Source organism: Pristis pectinata, chromosome 33, assembly GCF_009764475.1.
Source record: "Pristis pectinata isolate sPriPec2 chromosome 33, sPriPec2.1.pri, whole genome shotgun sequence".
Taxonomy (NCBI): domain Eukaryota; kingdom Metazoa; phylum Chordata; class Chondrichthyes; order Rhinopristiformes; family Pristidae; genus Pristis; species Pristis pectinata.
In genome coordinates, this window is record NC_067437.1 from 5,936,031 (window position 1) to 5,955,966 (window position 19,936).

At 42.0% G+C, this 19,936-nt stretch overlaps 1 protein-coding gene across 2 annotated transcripts in view; it reads right to left on the reverse strand.

The window, feature by feature from the left end:
* dlgap5 (discs, large (Drosophila) homolog-associated protein 5) overlaps positions 1-19,681 on the reverse strand; it is a 33,418-nt gene extending 13,737 nt beyond the window's left edge. For both annotated transcript variants that reach the window (XM_052043120.1, XM_052043119.1), the window contains exons 1-10: positions 19,458-19,681; positions 14,892-15,097; positions 12,180-12,284; positions 10,519-10,642; positions 7,523-7,597; positions 6,442-6,512; positions 3,177-3,472; positions 1,723-1,844; positions 1,320-1,410; positions 397-485 (exon numbers count right to left, since the gene is read on the reverse strand). In XM_052043120.1, coding sequence (XP_051899080.1) covers positions 397-485; positions 1,320-1,410; positions 1,723-1,844; positions 3,177-3,472; positions 6,442-6,512; positions 7,523-7,597; positions 10,519-10,642; positions 12,180-12,284; positions 14,892-15,097; positions 19,458-19,647 — 1,369 coding nt within the window. In that variant the 5' untranslated portion in view covers positions 19,648-19,681. The remainder of the gene's footprint in view (positions 1-396; positions 486-1,319; positions 1,411-1,722; positions 1,845-3,176; positions 3,473-6,441; positions 6,513-7,522; positions 7,598-10,518; positions 10,643-12,179; positions 12,285-14,891; positions 15,098-19,457) is intronic.
* Positions 19,682-19,936: the final 255 nt, after the last annotated feature.

Consider the following 19,936-nt stretch of genomic DNA (forward strand, 5'->3'; position numbering starts at 1 on the left):
TTGGAGGAAACCCACAGGGGTCATGGGAGAATCTGCAAAATCCACATGTCCAGCACTGGAGGTCAGGAATGAAGCAGTCACTGCAGCTGCGAGGCAGCAGCTCCATCAACTGCTCATTCCACACAGGGATTCCTCGAACATCTGCGTATTTGGTAAACAATGCATTCTATCTGCACAAGTAAATCCATAATTCAATATAACATTTTAGATGACCCAATGGGAAATGCAACTTAAATAATGCAGAGACAAAGACCAATAGCTTCAGACTAGTACTCGTAGTGTAGTTTTCATTAGGCAAAATTTAAACCCATTTTACTTCTGAAAACTTCACTTGAAAGGATTCAGAGGGAATTTGATTTCTACATTGGTATTAATTGATAAAGTGATAAATCTTACCACCATCTGGGACCACCTCAGAATTTACCCATTCATCCCACTGCTGGCAAAGGAGAGTCAAATTTTGTGTCTCGGATGCGACGACTCCTCTGCAGGAAAGAATTATGAATGAGTTCACATTGGGATGGTTCAAGCTATTTCCCCCTTAAACCTGCCCCAATATATCCAAGCCATCCCTGAAGTGACCTCGCTAGTGACACCAAAATCCAGCACAAAGTTAACTCTACAATGTTAAAGGCAGTTTGGTTAATGTTTTAGCTGCAATCTGGATTAATAAAGTCATCAAGAACAAAAGCTTCCACAGGCTATCCATTTGATGTTATTTCCTGAATTTCTTGTACAAATGAACCAGAAACTTTTTAAACATAGGATATAATCCTACAGCAGTTTGACAGCCTTCTCACAGCTAATGCAAAACAGCACTTTCTTCATATTTAATATTTAGAGCTACTCAGATGCACTTGCAATAATTTATCATCCTCTGTTAATGCACACATTAGTGTAAATCTGTATCCATTCACTTATTACAAATAGACAAAGCAATAGTTTAAAACACAAATATTCTCAAAACTGGTCAACTTTGCCCTCTACAATGCCTCCTATAGGTGGCCAAATTGGAAAACAAAAGCATAATCATGCACATTGGAAAAGAACCCAATTTCCAGTCAGGACTCTCCAAATACCCTTCAAAAGGCTGCAGAAGAATACACAAAAGGTAAAGTAGATCTGGTCAAAACAGTGAACTTTACCATGACTAAACTAGTTTTGCAGAACATTTAATATCCTGTCAATTCTACACAAGTATTCCTGTAATAAGGATTGTAGCTTCATATCTTTCTAATGCCCTGACACTGGTATTTCTGTAAAATCAGATTAGATGCACCAAACCAATCTTCCTTTCAATGTTATTGCTGCATGCTGACCTGAAATAGGCAACGTCATGGACTGGTCCGCTGTCATCATTTGAAGAGTATCCAAAAGGTTGTTGTGGCTTACTTATGTGTACTTCATAAGCTACAGGAAGGAAAAGTCAATATTTAAAAATTGTGATCAAATGGATCTCAGTCCCACCCCCTACCTAGACTAACAAACTGAAGCATTCTATATGAATAGCTGGATCCAGGTAAACATACCCTGACTGTGGTAGAAAGTAACATCTAAAAAAGCAGTTACTGAAAATAAACCACCTTTCAAAAAATATTTAAGAAAGAAAAAGGAAAAGAAACTAAAGGTATTGATTTTTGAGCATCATGCCAGTTGCACAGGATTTATAGTGTGACAGAATTAATTACGCAGGTCCATCAGAAGTGAATACATGATGCTTACCAGTCCTATCAGGTTCTTCAGTTTGTTCTTTAGGCATAGTTGATGGCTCAACTTCTGATTCACAAATATTTCCCTTTGATTCTTCAACAGCAAATTGTGTAACAAGATCAGTGTTGCTTTTCCTGGACAGGAGAGAGTAATTCTAAATACTTGTTGTGGCAGGATCCATGTTGAGTATGAGATCATATAATCAGAGTTTCATCAAGAGTAAAAAGTAGAGCAAAAAAAAGGTCAGGGAATTGAGGGCGATGGAAAATTACCACAGAAGAGAAGAAGCCTGGGGCAGATCAGCCACAATCATAATGACTGGGTAGGCTTGATGGGCCAAATGGTCTACTCCTGCTCCTCTTCTTGCATCAAAGAGACAGCCCTCAGTGAATGAAACAAATTTAAGACATAAAAAACAGAACAACAGCAGCTTAATCAGCTTGAAGTGCATGGGACAACACATAGTAGCCGAAATCTGTCACCAATGCAGAATTTAAACGGTCTTCCCTTGTGGGATTTTAGAATATTAACAGTTAAAGGGCAGAAAAAGATGTAGCTCCTCAGTAACAGTATGGAATACCAGGACAGGAAGGGACCATTCCCAGCATATGATAACAATCCCATGGATTTGCAAATTTTATTCTTAGACTTTCAATATTAGACTTCCACCATTTCCAACACAAGCAATAATCCATGCAAATTCAAACAGAATAATTGCATATCATTTCTTGCAGCAATTCCTTAACTATCCTCTGCTGACAGATTCTTCTTTAATGAAAAGACTGATCTTCCTACAATCCACAACTGAAAATTAAATATTTCATTCTTCAGTTCTTCCACCCTTTCCAAAAGATTCCTAAGAGATTCTAAACTGAGCAATTAATATTCTAACCTCCCTCCCCAAGAGGATTCTGCTCCCTTTTTGCAGAGGCATCAACACTTCACAGGAAGTGACTTCTACCAGCATTTCCTGGTATTTCATCTAAAGCTCACCATTCATGTGCCAGTCTACCATGAAGTCAGTTTAATCAACATTGGAAAGTATCCAAAGCAGTATCAAATGCTCTCAACTTCCAAACATCTTCAGTTCTACAGCACAGGAAGAACTACAAACCCTCCTGACATACAACCAACTCAGCACAGCTCACAGAATCGTTCTTTTGTTAGGGAAGTTCAGCAATTCTGACTAAACCAATTCCAAAAAGAGTAACAGCTAAAATATCCACTCCAAAATGCTGTACAGCATTGCATACAAGGAATAAATGAGGATATGCAAGAACAGGCCAGGACAGGTTTAAAGACAGGTTGGCAAGTTTGATAGGCTGCAATGAGTTGATCTGCCGACCATACTTCAGTAAAATACTAAAAGTTATGGTAGGAGGCACTCACTCACTGTATCAGGCAACAAAAAAGAAAGATTGTTAATACAAATTGGTTAGACATGAGAAGTTTTACAAAATACTTACGACTGGTGTTTGGCAGGACTCCAGCTATGAGAGGCAAAGAAGTTATTCACACTTCGTGGGCTGAGTGGGGTAAATGTGAATTGTTCAAATCCAGGCCCAGGTGCGAAGACATAGTTCTCAGGGGCAAAGGAGACTTTCTTCTCCACCTTTTTAACACCTACTGGTGCATTCAGTGGCAGTTGGTCCCCATCATTCTCATTCGGCAGGATCTCAGAAGTCTGTGGCTGAACCTCTTTTTCAGGAATAGCCTTCGTATATGGTTCTACACAAGGGTCTGACTTTAGCTTTACAGCAATCTGCAAAATAGTTTTGATTCACTTAAGTGCTAGTTCAAATATAAGCTTCTGCAGACAGTGCAAAATAACAGCAACATTTTAGTCTTCTGGTGTGCTTATAGAAAACAAAATGATTAAATACCTGTAACATTGAATAGTCACGATGCAACACTATTTAGTCACATGCCAATTTTGTTTTCTTCGTAACAAGATTATACAGTTCCATTTCATTTATTTGCAAGTCTAGCAAATTCCATAGAGTTATAAGACCAGAAGACAAGACCATAAAACACAGGGGAAGAATTAGGCCATTCGGCTTATGGAGTCTGCTCTGCCATTCAATCGTGGCCGATTTATTTTTCCCTCTCAACTCTATTCTCCTGCCTTCACCCCGTAACCTTTGATGCCCTTACTCATTAAGAACCTATCAACGTCTGCTTCAAATACACCCAATGAATGGGCCTCCACAGCCATCTGTGGCAATGAATTCCACAGATTCACCACCCTCTGGCTAAAGAAATCCCTCATCTCTGTTCTAAAGGGATATCCTTCTATTGAGGCTGTGCCCTCTGGTCCAAGACTCTCCCACTACTGGAAACATCCTCTCCACGTCCACTCTATTCTGGTCTTTCAATATTCGGTAGACTTAAATGAGATCTCCCCTCATCCTTCTGAACTAGAGAGTACAGTCCCAGAGCCATCAAAATGTTTCTCATATGTTAACCCTTCCATTCCTGGGATCATTTTCGTAAGCCTCCTCTGGACCATCTCCAATGCTAGCACATCCTTCCTTAGATGTGAGCCCAAAACTGCTCACACTACTCTAAATGTGGTCCAACCAACACCTTATGAAGCCTCAACATTACTTCCTTACTTTTATATTCTAGTCCTCTCAAAATGAATGATAAGATTGCATTTGCCTTCCTTACTACCAACTCAATCTGGAAGTTAACCTCAAGAGAATCCCGCACTAGGACTCCCAAGAACCTTTGCACCTCCAATTTCTGTATAGAAAATAGTCAACACCTTTATTCCTTCTACCAAAGTGCATGACCGTACACTTCCCTACACTGTATTCCATCTGCCACTTCTTTGCCTGTTCTTCCAACCTGTCCAAATCCTTCCGCTGTCTCTGCTTCCGCAACACTACCTGCCCCTCCACCTATCTTTGTGTCATCCCCAAACTTGGCCACAAGGCCATCAATTCAGTCATCCAGATCATTAACATACAACGTGAAAAGTAGTGGACCCAACACTGACCCCTGCGGAACACCACTAGTTACTGGCAATCAACCAGAAAAGGCTCCCTTTATTCCCACTCTTTGCCTTCTGCCAGTCAGCCAATCTTTTATCCATACTAGTAGCTCTCCTTTTATACTATGGGCTATCTTGTTTAGCAGCATTATGTGCAGCACTTAAAGGCCTTCCTAGAATCCAAGTGAACAACATCCACCAACTCTCCTTTGTCTACCCTGCCTGTTATGTCCTCAAAGAATTCCAACAGATTTGTCAGACAAGATCTCACCTTAAGGAAACCATAATGACCGGCTTATTTTATATGCTTCCAAGTACCCGCAAAACCTCATCCTTAATAATAGACTCCTACCAACCACAGAAGTCAGGCTAACCTGCCAATTGCAGACACATGCTAACCACAAGCAAAAATGAGAGGTCAATTCACCCCTAGAGCCAGATCTGTTATTCAATAAATCAGATGATCCATTCATGGCATTAGTAATTTGCCACTTTCTCCTTGTACACCAACTCCATTGAACACTGGTACCACACTTGGTGTGCTGTTCTGTTATAGTCACATCAGTCCAGGAGTATGGGCATGTACAAAGATTATAGAACCAAAGGCAACTTGTGGGCACCTGTGCTGAACTCAATCTTGTTCATGTTTGTTTGGCCAATAAGAGGTCATTATTCAAGCTCAAAAATAACATAAGGACAGGATGCCAATGAGAATGCACTATGCCAACTGACTCTCAGTGTTGAGAGTCTCTGCCACTAAAAGTGCTAGATATTACTGCTTGGCCAATAAGAATTCAGCAACTTATTGCAATGTACTGATACATTCCAAGCAATGCTAATTGAGGGTGAGAAGAGAAAGACAATTCCATCTCTCAACTCAGCACTCCACAATACTTCTAATTAGTTTTGGTATGCACAAAAATATTCATGTCAAGCATAGTACAAATTGAAGCTCATCTGCAAATTTGTCAATGTTGAGCTCAATGCCCAAGTGATGAGAGAGTCAGAGCTGAGAGAAGAATGGGGAGATTTAAAGAGTAAATTCTGCAAACAATTTACTTAAGCTTAAAAGGATAATGACCTGGGAAGGGGAGGGTGAAAAGCAAACAGAAGTTAAAAACATCCAATGATGCATGGTACTATCACTGAATTGGTAAGTTGTTTGTCAGTGAGAATGCACGTGTATTTTGTTTACCAGTGATTTTGTGCAGGGATGCCTCTACACCCCTTTCAACCCATGTCTGGGAAAACAGCAAAGTGTGGGCGATGGTCAAACATGCCAAGGGAGAGCATCACATTGGAGATAAAACACAAAGAGACAGAACACCATCCCCATGTGGATGCTGGCGCCACAAACAATATAGACCAAGGTCAAAGGAAACCTGACACAGTAATTTTGATAGCTGGCAAAGATCAAGGAGGTTTCTGAGAAGGAATTAATTGGGACTGCAGCTCCTCAAAGACAACTGTGCTTGACATTTTCTACTACAAGTGAGAGAAAGAGGTAAGCAAAGCTGTTAGCCCTGGATGTCTTCTTCAAAAAGGGGAAGTCACAAACTAGTCCATTTCCCCAGTAGGCTGAGCCACTGCCATGCTTCTTTAAGATTTGGCAAGCAATTACATATCAGGAAATAATAACAAATCCATTTTATATTGTGATACATGTTTAAAAGCAGCTAAAAGCAAGTTTCAGCAAGTTTGGAAATTGAGGAAATGCAAGAACAAATTATCCTCACCGGTTTGGAGTTGGAATTTTCCAGCATCTTGTCTGGTTTCTTGGTTTTGCTTCTTAGCAGAGGCTTGGTAGCTGAAGAAATATGAAACAATTAGGTTTTTGATCATCTGAAGCACAGCCAAATATGACAGTTGCCACTCAGGTTCATTCACAACTACTTCTTTACAAGATGCCAGATACCTCTGGATCTAAAGGACCTAAAGGATCAAAGGACCTAAAGGTATCACCAGCTAGTCTGGAATTTTTCAGAAAGCAAAGAAAATTCCCAGCATGTTCCCTGTCCAGCAGCAAACACATTCATGAAACAGATCTTCTTACCCAAGACTGCATTCAGCCAGACTTGCCTGACAATACTGTGCAAGAGTACTCTCACATGGTAGAATATTTCAGTTGCCTAACAAGTAAAAATCTGGCATTTTATCACATTGCTGTGCATAAATTTTGCTGTATACAAATGAGCTGTCATTTTTCCTACATTTCAACTGCAACATCACAAGGCCGCAAAGTGATTGCGCCCTCACCACTACATGTGTCATTGTGGATAAGCACTTTAATTTCTGACTCTAGCATATCACACCCCTGGTCAGTGGTCACACAGGGCTCAAGGATTTTTTAAACGTAATCCCCTGTGCATCAATCCCAATCATGTACATATTATTTCTGTAATAGTCAAAACCCAATATATAACAATTCTCAGCACAGAACAGGAGATGAAATCAAGTGGTTGTAGATGAATCTCAGGAACTCCCTTTGCCCCACTTCACTGGCAATTATTTCCAATGAATTATTTCCATAAATATGACCACTGATATTGAGGAAAACAGGTCAGGCAGAGCCTGCGGTAAGAGAAACAGGGTTAATGTTTCAGGTTGGAGCCACTTCATTGGTTGTTTGTCAGTTTCCAGCATTTCATTTTCATTGATAGTACCTCAATGTTGATGAATGGTATCCTGTATAAGGAACATGCAGATTTTACCATTCCCTAAATACAGGTAGCAAGAGCATACACGTTTCCAGCTCAGTTGTTCAGAGTTAACCTGTAAAATAATTCCCTGCCATTAAACCACAAACACAGAACATACCTGGTACAGGTCCAAGAACTTTTGGCTCAGGTTGCTTCCTTGTCTGTAATGGTGCAACAGCTGCAGCTTTGACATCTAGAGTTTTGGCAAGATAATTATCCGCATTACAATGACTGAACACTGCAACTGTAAATTCAGAGCACTTGAAAGATAGTTTGAAAGACAAAACCTGAAAGTTATTACCTGCCAAGTAAAGAGCACACCTTTATTAAAAAGAACACAGGTTGGCATTAAAATTAATGACCACTTAAGGTAAACTGCACAATGAACTTTGGTAAAGCTTTAGGTTTTGAATGGGCAAAAGGACACCAAGGTAAGGAAAAAATATTGAGATAATGTTAATTTATGTGCATACTTTTAATCCAATGAGCCATTTTGATTTCAATTTTAATTATTCACACAAAAGCTTCAGTTGCCAGTTTTATTAAAGGCAGTACATTAAATATTCTGACTATTCTCCACAAAGTACAACTAGGGATTTTTTAAAAAGTGTTGAGACTTACTGCATTACTTATAAGCGGAATGCCCAGTTGTAGTTTAAACACTAAATAAAATGTAAATCTAAAAGCCTGCTATTTATTAATGCACTCCAACTGATGAGGTAGTGCTAACTCAGAACAGGAAAAATGAAATTTTCATATTGTCCACCTGTGCAATTCTGAAAAGGTTTCTCAAAACCTATCCAATTTTGCTTTGGAGATCAAAGTAATTAGTCCCAACATAAGCTATTCCAAGTGCTGACAAACTTCTCCATTCTCCTTCAGCCTACCACAATTTTACAATCAGAAGAAAACAGCACTGGTGATGATCACTTTTTGTTCCCATGCCCTGACCCAGCTCAGCAACAATCTTTCCAGCTATGGATGCATAAAAGCACATAATACTTGGCGGTGGTTCTGAACATTGCACTTAATTACTGCAAGATTAGTCCTTTTGATCTATGATACATACCACAATATTCTTATTGGCATTTTGGATAGCAGCCAGACATTAATGATATCCCAAAGGACCTGTCCAGCATAACTCCATGATCACTGATCTGTCAATGAGAGCTTAAATATTTCTGACAATGATCCAATGAATCCCCAACAGCTTAAGATTTATCTACTCACTCGAATCTTACATTTGTCCAAATATATCAGAGACTCCAGACCGCCAGTCAGGATAACACCCCTCCACCAATACCCTGTCTTCTACAGCCAAGTCAATTTTGAATCCTATCTATCAAGTCTCCATGGATCCCATGTGCCTTAATCTTTTGGATCAGCCCAACATGAGACCTTGTCAATAGCTTTAAAGTTCATGCATACAAGGGGTGTGATATGCTAGAGTCAGAAATTAATCATGCATACTCAATCATCTTCCTCATCTCCTCAAAAGAACTCAGTCAAGTTTTTAAAGACATAACCTCCACTACACAAAGCCATGATGACTATTCCTAACAAGTCTATGCCTATCCAGATGCAAGTAGCTCCTGTGCCCAAGAATTTTCTGCAATAGTTTTCTTATCACTGATATAGCCTACAATTTCCCAGCCTGTCTCCATTGCCCAATTTAAACAGAGGAACATTAGTTATTCTCCAGTCCTCTGGGACCTTGCTTGTGGCTAGAAGATACAAAGATCTCTGTCAAGTCCCCAGCAATCTCCTCTCTTGCCTCTCTCAATACCTGGGATAGATCCCATCAGATCCTAGGACATATCTGCCTTAATGTTATTCAAGATCCCCAACATCACCTCCTTGATATCAACATGCCTTAAAATATCAGCATACCCCTCACTGATCTCATAATCACCCATTTCCTTCCTGGTGAATACCAATGCCAAGTACTCAGTACCTTGCCCACTTCCTCTGGCTCCAGGCATAAATTCCCTCCTTTGTCCTCAAGTGGTCTTACCCTTTTGATTTTTAACATATATACAAAATGCCTTGGGATTCTTTAATCCTAGCCCTCCCAATTCCCTGTTCAAGTTCCTCTCCTCCTGCTTTTATATTCTCCAAAAGCTCTGCCCAATTTCAGCTTCCTAAACCTTACATAAGCTGCTTTTTTCTTTTTGACTGAATTTGTCATCCAAGGTTCCTGAACCTTGTCATCCCTTCTTTCTCCCTCAAAGGAAGCTGTGGCAGGTAGAGAGTGTGGTGAAGGCAGCACATGGCACGCTTGCCTTCACAGGCCAGGCACAGAATACAAAACACTGGTTAGGCCAGACTTGGCACATGGCGTGTAGATTTAGTCACCACACTATAGGAAGGAAGTGGTTGCGCTGGAGAGAGTGCAGAGGAGATTCACCAGGATATTGCCTGAATCAGGGGACATTAGATATGCAGAGATTGGATAGACTGGGCTTGTTTTCCCTGCAGTGAAAGAGGCTAAGGGGTGACTTGACAGAGATACATAAAATAAGAGGCACAGATAGGATAGAGTCAGAACCTTTTCCCATGGTAGTGGTATCAAAAACTGGAGGAATAAGTTTAAGGCGAGAGGAAGGAGTTTTAAAGAGGATCAGAGGGGAAAGTTTTCTACAGAGTGGCTGATATACAGAACACACTGCCAAAGTTGGTGGAATAAGATACAATCACTGTTCGGGAGGCATTTAGACAGCCACTTGAATAGGAAAGGCAATGAAGGATACAGATGGAAGGATAAGCCTAATCAATACATGCTTTGATTTTGTGGACTAAAGTTAAATGGTGTCTTGGCACAGTGATCTTTCAACAATTACATACTGGTTTGAAAAATCAGAACAGTTGATTATGTTGGACAACCTAGTATAAGGAAGTGATTACACTTAAATTTTATTTACTTTTCTTTTAAGTGTGCACTAAGCAGAAGAGTTTAAATTATTTCCAATATTCCCAAACTAACCTCCACACCTCAGCAACTTCAAATCACTTAAAAAGAAACATCTTGCTGTAACAAGGTATGATTTTCCCACAATATCCCCGGCAATAAAAATCAGCCTTCATGTCACCTCCATGAGGTTGTCATAAAACTACCTTCTTTCTTTCCAACAGTTGTTCCTTTTGTCCCAGCCTTTTGATTCCCCCTTTGTTGCTGAGTTCTGGATTCCAGCATGTCCGTAGAATTAGCCTTAATTGCCATGGCTTTAACAGGGCCACTCTGGGGAAAAACAGTACAGAACAAAATTAGTGGCATTCAGCACCTCAAGCCTGCTCTTCCGTTCAACAAAATCATGGCCAATCTACCCAAGATCCATCTTCTGCACCATTTCCATCTCCCTTTTTTCTCCTATGACAAAAACCTATCATTCTGTTTTAAATGAATTTAAATGACCAAGGCTCCACTGTGCAAGACAATTCCAAAAATTCATCACCCACAGGATAAAGAAATTTCCCACCCTACTGAACAGAGCACTCCTTATGCTGAGAGAGTGATTCCTGGCTAGACACCTCAGCCAGGAGAACATCTTTTTATCCATCCTGCCACTAAACTCAAGAATACTGACTTAACCTAGTCAGTTTTTCCTCAAGACAAAGCTATGATCTCTGGAATTGGTCTGCATATGTTCTTTACACTCCCTTAATTACAAGCGTGTAGTTTTAGAAAAGCAATCCCAAAGTCTACACAATACTCCAAGTGCAGTTTCAGCAAGGCCCGACATAATTGTAGCAAGACCTCTTTACTCCTCTATTCAAATCCTCTAACTACGAGGCCAACATACCATAAACGTTTCCCAACTTGTCACTTCACTCGTTTTGTGCGCCAAAGTGATTTTCTTTCAAAGTAAATTCCATTTGTCATGTTCTCATCTGCTTACTTGACTTTTCTACATACCTTTAAAGTTTATTTACACCCTCCTTCCTACTCACTCACACCCAGTTTTGTACAATTAGTAAACTGAAATATGACAAGAAGTCCTCTGCCAAATCACGGATGTAGATGAATAGCTGGGGCCCCAAGCACCAACCCGTCATACCCCATTAATCACAGCATGCCAACCCAAGACAGACCATTTATCCCCAAACTTTGCTATTCGTCTGTTAATCACTCAATCCATGGTGGTCTATTATGCTTAATTTCACGTACACTAACTTCATCAACCAACCAGAGACCTCAAAGGCCTTCCAAATACACCAAACCAAATGGATTCATCTTATCTATTCTACTAGTCACATCCTCAAAGGACAATAATCTACTAGTCAAGCAATATTTTCCTTGCATAAATCTATGCCAACACTGCTCATTGTTATTCTGTGTCTCTTTTTTAAAATCACATCCTTCATTGTTGATTCTAGCATTTTCCCTAACTACTGCCATTATAAGGTCAGTTTTCTCTCACTCCTTTCTTAAGTAGTGGGGCCACATTTACTACCGTCCAATCTGCTGAACTCAATCTAGAACCTACACATTTTTGTATTAAGGATGACATCCAATACACTAATTTAGTTCCTCCCATCAGCCACAGAAGAATACTTTTCCAGGTGGGATTTCGTGTCTTCTTTTGAAAAGGTCAATGCATTCAGACCCTTAACTGACAAACACCCTAATGGCCCTCTTAACTCATTTTCCTTCACTAAAGCACTATTAACCAAGCTGTAGTTTACATTCAGAGACATTAACTAGCATTTTTTTTTCCCAAACTAAACATCTACTTCTGAAGGTACTACAGCCCCATTTTTAAAAAAAAATCTTTTACCTTGGGAGCAGCAAATCTGGGTGCTCCAACTGGCTGAGTCCCACGTAACTCCTGATTTTTGGTCATTGACCTAGTCACTCTTAAGTCACTGGAAGGCACTGATGTCTGAAAAAAAATTACAATTACGAAGTAAATAGCAAATCCACTTCATTTAATCATTGTCAGTATGTACACATTGCTAATGAAAGGCAATTTATTCCTTCCGCTAAATTACCTTCAATAAAGTACTTATAAAAACACATGCTCATCAATAGCCCGGTTTGCAACAAATTTATATCCAAATCTAGTCTTGTTATATTGAATTGCTAATGTTCAAAGGGTCTTTAATGTGAGCCATGCTACAAGCATACTGTAAAATCAACAAGAAAAAAAACAAGATGGAGGAACTCAGCAGGTCAGGCAGCATCCATGGAGAAAAGTAGACAGTCAACGTTTCAGGTTAGGACCCTTCTCCTTTTTGCAAACCTTATCTGCCTCAATCTTTTAGAGTAACTTATGTTTAGTTGGAGGAGCAAAGGTCAAAAAGGAAGTAGACCATTCAGATAAGCAAGTACTGAGCGCTTAGCTTTCCCCGACATCCCTCAGTCATAGACTAAAAAAACTGTCAATCACATACAAGAGTTTAGTAACTTTACTTCCGAAAGGCCCATCCAATTATACCATAATTTTCCCTTAATATTTTGACATCAAACCAAGTCAACTTTAACCAAAATTTGATGGACTACAACACTATTTTGCATAATTTCTGACATTTTAAATTTGGAGCCAGATGTTTTTTGCGCAAATCAACACTTCATTCCTTCCTATTACTTGTTCAGGATATGGCATCTGGATCTGCACACAGTACTCAAGGCATTATATAACTCTACTGTAACTTGTAGCCCATGGGCTCCAGTCATCTCGAAACAAAGGCTAGCATTCCATTAGCATTTATTTTCTGAACATACCAAATAGATTTTAATGTTGCACAAGGGCTAGCACCCCCTACTAGATTTGTACAATTTTTAAAACTATACTGTTTGATCATTGAGGTCCAAAGTGAGCAACATTTTCTTACAATAAATTCTACCTTTCAGAGTTTTGCACATTTGTTTCATCCATCAACATCACTTCAAGATTGAAACCCACACTTACAATGCTATACATAACCATCATATCTCTACATCATTTATAGACTATGCCAATAAATCTTTTCAGGTCTTTAGGCAATAATTGAAACCTCATATCCTTACGGCATATACTTGTCATATTCTGCCAACTTGGTCCCTTCCTATTACGCTATAGTCAATATACAGCACAGAAACCTTTTACTGCCCCTGTACCTGTCCAAATTTTTTTTAAACAGTGTAATCGTACCCATCTCTACCACTTCTTCCAGCAGCTCATTCCACACACCCGCCACCTATGTAGGAAAAACTTACCCCACAGCTTCTCTTGAAATATTTCCCCTCTCACCATAAATCTATACCCTCTAGTTTTTGGACTCCCTACCTGTGAAAAAGACTGAACATTCACCTTACCCATGTCCCTCATGATCTTATGCACCTCTAAGTTCACCCTTCAGCCTCCTACACTTTGGGAAAACAGTTGCAGTCTGTCTGGTCTCTCACTATAACTCAGGCCCTACAGTTCCAGTAACATCCTCGTGAATCTTTTCTGCACCCTTTCCAGCTTAATGACATCCTTCCAATAGTATGGGAACCAGAACAGCACACAACATCCCAAGAGTGGGCTCACCAACATCTTGTAATTGTACCACTAGATCTTAGTTCTACAATGCTCTTCAGGGCCTGCTCTGGTTTAACTTGCCAAAATACAACACCTTGCACTTGTCCAAGTTAAATTCCAGCTGCCATTCCTTGGCCGACATCCCCAGTTGATCTAGATCTTGATGTAATACAAGATATTCTTCACTGTCCACTATCCCACCAATATTGGTGTCATCTGCAAACTTGCCATGCCGACTAGATTTTCATCCAACTCGATAATATAGATGACAAACAGCAGTGGACTCAGCACAGATCCCTGTAGCATACTGGTCACAGTCCTCCAATCTGAAAATCAACCTTCCACTATCACCCTCCAACACCTACCACCAAGCCAATTTTGTATTCAGCTGGCTAGTTCACCCTGGATCCCATTGTCTGGATGTTCAGGAAATTTCCAATCCATCTCATTACTTTGATCCATTAACTTCTAACTTTAGCCAACAGTATCATTAGAAGGACATCAAATATCTTTTTGGAAATCAATGAAATATAACTTCCATCAACATTCCGCTCCCCAGGATATTTTTCTTGCAGGTACAAGTCTCCTGCAGGAGGTATGAACGTAGTGGAGCACATTATTTTTTTCTGAACACCTGGCCTAGATGCCAATGTACCCATTAAGACTTCCTGATCTTTGTGGACAACTTCAATCTCGTCACACAGAAGGCAGCCATACCTAAATCTCATTCCAATCTAAGTGTAAAGTTAAAATCCCCATTAAAGATGCTCCCCACTTTTAGTTATGTATTATGACTGAAGTGATTTCACTTTTTAACTACTCAGTCACATGACACAGTAGCCTTTCAGTCCACCAAGTTGACTGACCATTTGAACACCCATTTACATTAATCCCACTGCAACCTCCACTGTCCTCCCACAAGAGGCAGCACACTACTACACTCCCACATATTCACAGAATAGTTCCAATGCATGAGTACTGTACCTTGGCTTTGGATATGGGCGGAACTCTCGGTGGCAGGGGTTTTAAATCTCGAAATGGGATTATATCCGGCTTATAAACCCCAACTCTGAAGACACGTTTGGGGTTCTCGCGTTCTTCCTTCAATTTTCGGAGTGCCTTTTCCTCTTTGTAACGTCGCAGCAGAGCCAAACGAGAACTTTGTACTGACACTGAAGTCTCACATGGTTCTGAAAATTTAAGAACATTAAACAACATAAGCTTTAAGAAAAAAGGCTGTTCCACATATTGTACGGTAGGGGGAAGATATTTTCTGCTTTGCTACAATTCCAGTAGAGATGTAAAGAATCAGAGCAGAAAAAAAACCATTCGGAATTTTTGAGAACCAGAATGAAATCCCGAGAATCAAATTTGTGCAACACCAGACAACAGATGAGAGTTGCTAAAGATTTGCCTAGAATCCTACAAGGTAAAGAATTTGAACACCAAATTCAGCAGCTACAGAATAAAGAACCCAGTCATGCCCATGTATATTGTAGCATTACAGTCACACCAATACAGAGGGCATGGATCCTTATCAAGTCCAAGCCTGCACCCTGTAGAGAAATCCAATCAGCTCCATTCCCCCTCCAGGTACCCTCAGCTTTTAAGATATTTTCCTCAAATGCTAACGCAATTTCCATTTGAAATCAATGACGTCTACTTCCAACAACCTCACAAGCACCAGGTTCCAGGACTTGCCTCTTGCGGCATCATGAAGTTCTTCATTCACATCCATCCTGTACTGCTTGCCCAAAATCTCAAATCTGTCTCAGCTAATCCAGAAAGAAAGGGGCAAAGCTTTTCTTTGTCTGCCCTACTTAAATTTGTCATGATCTAGCACAACCTTAAAGCTCCTGTCATTTATTTCAAAAATAAACCCAGATTCTTTGAACCAAACCCTCCAACCAAATTGTCATCTTTAGAGCAATTGTGGTCGATCTCTTGTACACCCTCGAGAAGGCCTTCAAATTGCTTTGAAAGTACAGTGGCATCAAATCCTCTTTCAATAAAGGCCAACATGTTGTTTGCCTTTATATTAGCTGGACATAATATTGTAGTTAGAGACACAGGAGACTGAAGATGCTGGAACCTGGAGCAACACACAAAGCTGGAGTAGCTCTGCACGTCAGGCCGCATCTAGAGGGAAATGGGCAGTCGACATTTTGGGTCGGGACCCTTCATCCAGTCCAGATGAAGGGTCTTGAATCAAAATGCCAGGTGTCCACTTCCCTCCACAGATGCTGCCTGACCCACCAAGTTCCTCCAGATTTTTGTGTTGCTCTTATCATATTCTAGTGTGTCCAAAATGGGAGTTTTAACTTCACTGCTTTTCTGCTCAATTCCTCAGTTTGTAGCTCAAGGTGATTTGATAAGTAGTGTCTCAATGTGTTTGGCAATGTTCAAAGATTCATGCACAGGAATTCACAAATTCCTGCTCTCAGTTCGCCACCTTGCCAACCTAGTCTCGTGTTCTCCACATAGGGAAACCACAGAGATCAGTGCTTGGCCCCACCTATCCACAATTTACATCAACAATTGACAAAGGACCAAATGTCATATTTCTAAATTTGCTGATGGCACAAAAAGTGGAAATGTCATTTGTCATGATGTAAAAAGGTTATAAGGGGACACAGAAAAGCTAAGTGAGTGGACAACAGACTGATGAAACAGAATATGGGAGAATGTTGTGTTATCCATTTTGGTAGAAAAACAAAATGTTGAGTTTTCTTAAAATGGCGAGAGATTTAACATCAACGTTTCCCAATGGGACCTGGACATGCTGATACAACAGCCGATTGAGAAAGCAAACAATCATGTTGGCCGTTATTCAAGAGGATTTGAGTATAAGACAATCTTACAACTAGTGCCTTCCTCCTTCAGCAGTCCCTCAAAATCAAGGATTACTCACGTCCACTCTGGTTCTGTGGATTCTGAATGAACTGATGGGACCAATGTGGGAATTACAGACTCTACCAGATAGGGCAGGTGATGCCAGATGGAGAGGTGGCCAGGAGGTTCAAGACGACACACTGTCGATGCTAGGCATCTATGCTCCTGATGCATGGATGCAAGATGCTCAACATCCCAAATACTCCTTCACCATACTGAGCATTGCCAAGGTCAGGCATTCCCACAAGTTGGCAGGGAATCATATCTTCCAAGGAAGCTTTGAGCACACCCTTAAATCTTTTGCTCTTGTTGCCTGGTAATTGCTTCCCATGATGGAAGTCAGAATTAAGTATCCGTTTCAGAAATATGTTAGGCATTTTAAAGACATGGACTGCCAAAAGAGGCTGACAGGTTAATTAGGGCTTCAGTGTTTGGGATGTTGACTTGAAGTGGATATGGAATATTTTCTAAGGTGGCACTGGTTGCATCTTCTCAGAAGCATGTGCTATTAGTCCTGGTCTTAGAAGCACACAGGAAGGCAGGGATCACTGTTGTATGGTACACCTCAAGTTCTGAACCAGCTTTGAATCTTTGACCACATTAAATCAATGTACTGCTGCTTTAATAAAATCCACCATCATATTCATTGACATCTGCCTTCTTCAAGAAGTGGTTCACATTTTCCAAAGCCTTGCCATGAACCTTTATCAGAGGATAGTTCTGTACAGTAAGGGAGATGTTTGCAAGCAAATTCTGCCAACTGGCATATTCCAAGGTGCAGAGGTATGCACTGATGGATGAGCTGAAGCTTGGTACAGCCATCACAAAGGTCTTGTGGGGAACGACCAGAGTCTAAAGTCCTGCTGCCACCGAGGGGCTGGGCACTGCAACAGTCTCAAGTCTTTACAGAGCCACTATTTGAAGAAACACAAGTGGCATTGACACACCTCTGTTCCCTAGAGTTTGGAAGGACAAGAAATGTACAAAACTCCTACAGGTCAATCCAGAGAGGCCATTTCCTTGGCCATGGAGTCTCAAATTAGGGGGTAGTCAGAAACTAACAGAAATGCTGCAAGCTCCAAACTCAGAATATGGGGTCAGCCATCTTGGACAAAAATGAGAAGTGTGTTCACAGTTGGAGATAATCCCATTTGCTTGCATTAGGCCAGTATCCATCTACTCCTTTCTTTTTCCTGTCTGAATGCCTTTTAAACAATTGTTTTTTGCCTCTACCATCCCCTCTCACAGCACTTTCCATATAACCATTCTCTAGGGAAATACTTGCCCCTCAGATCTATTAAATTTCTCTCCTCAACCCTTAAACCTAGTTATAGGCTCACCCAGCTTGGGTAACAGGCTTCCTACCCCATCCATGCCTTCAATCTTTTAAACTTCTACAAGGTCAGCCCTCAGCCTCAAATCAGAATCAGGTTTATTATCACTGACGTATGTCATGAAATTTGTTGTTTTGTGGCAGCAGTACAGTAAAAGACAAAGACATAAAAATTACTACAAATAAATAAATAATGCGAAAGAGGAATAATGAGGTAGTGTTCCTGGACTGTTCAGAAATCTGATGGCAGAGGGGACACTCTAGTGTACTCCACTACATTCCAGTGAGAGCAACACAACCTCTCCTGCTAACTAAAGCCCTTCATCGCAAGCCAACATCCTCTTGAATCTCATCTGCACTCTCTTCATTGTTACCACAGCCTTTCTGTAGGGTGGTAACAGATGTGTATACAATTCTCCAAGTACAGCCTACTTTGTACAGCTGCAACATGACATCTCGACTCTTGTACTCTATGAAGGCAAGAGTTCTTCACTACCCTATTCACTGGTGTTACCACTTTCAAGCAACTATGAACTTGCACCCCAAGGTCTGTCTGTATATCAAGAACCCCCTGCCATTTATTGTACATGCCCTGACAGCATTAGACATTGCCAAAATGCATTATTTCACACTTGTCTGGATTAAATTCCTTCTACCATCACTCCACCCAATTTTCTGGCCACCGAGGGGCCGAGCGGCCGCAGGTACAACACCCCCACTGCCCCACCGAGGGGCCGAGCGGCCGCAGGTACAACACCCCCCTCCCCCACCGAGGGGCCGAGCGGCCGCAGGTACAACACCCCCCCTCCCCCACCGAGGGGCCGAACGGCCGCAGGTACAACACCTCCCTCCCCTACCGAGGGGCCGAACGGCCGCAGGTACAACACCCCCCTCCCCTACCGAGGGGCCGAGCGGCCGCAGGTACAACACCCCCTCCCCCATCGAGGGGCCGAGCGGCCGCAGGTACAACACCCCCCTCCCCCACCGAGGGGCCGAGCGGCCGCAGGTACAACATCCCCCCCTCCCCCACCGAGGGGCCGAGTGGCCGCAGGTACAACACCCCCCCTCCCCCACCGAGGGGCCGAGCGGCCTCAGGTACAACACCCCCCCTCCCCCACCGAGGGGCCGAGCGGCCTCAGGTACAACACCCCCCCTCCCCCACCGAGGGGCCGAGCGGCCTCAGGTACAACAACCCCCTCCCCCAACCGAGCGGCCACAGGTACCAACCCCCCCCCCCCCACTCCACTGAGGGGCCGGAGGTACCATCCTCCTCTGCCCACTGAGGGACCGAGTGGCCACAGATACTATCCCCCCCACACACTCACCCGCGGACGGCCCAGCCTCCTCAGCGGGCGGCGGCAGCAGCGGCTCGAAGCGGCGGCTCCTGCGGAAGGTGCGCTGCCGGTTCTCCTTCTGCGCGGCCGAGCGGCGGCGGGCGCACTTCACCCGCAGCGCCTCGACGCTCAGCCCCACCGTCTTGTAACGCTCGGCAAAGCGGCTGGACCTGGACTCCATGTCGCGGTGTCTGGGATCAGCACAACACTCCAACCGTCACACAGCGCGCGCGAGGTTTGAATCTGGCCCCGCCCCTTTCGGTCGTGCCAGCCCTCCGTTTTGATTGGCTAACTCTCAATGCCGTCCACTCCAACCGTCAAACAGCACAGGCGAAGTTTGAATCGCGCCCCGCCTCTTTTTGTCATAACTGCCCTTCCATTGGCTAACACTAAATGCCTTTCACTTCAATCTCTAACTCTGATTGATTCATTTGACATACGCAAGGTAGCCGATAACCAGTCACTGCAGA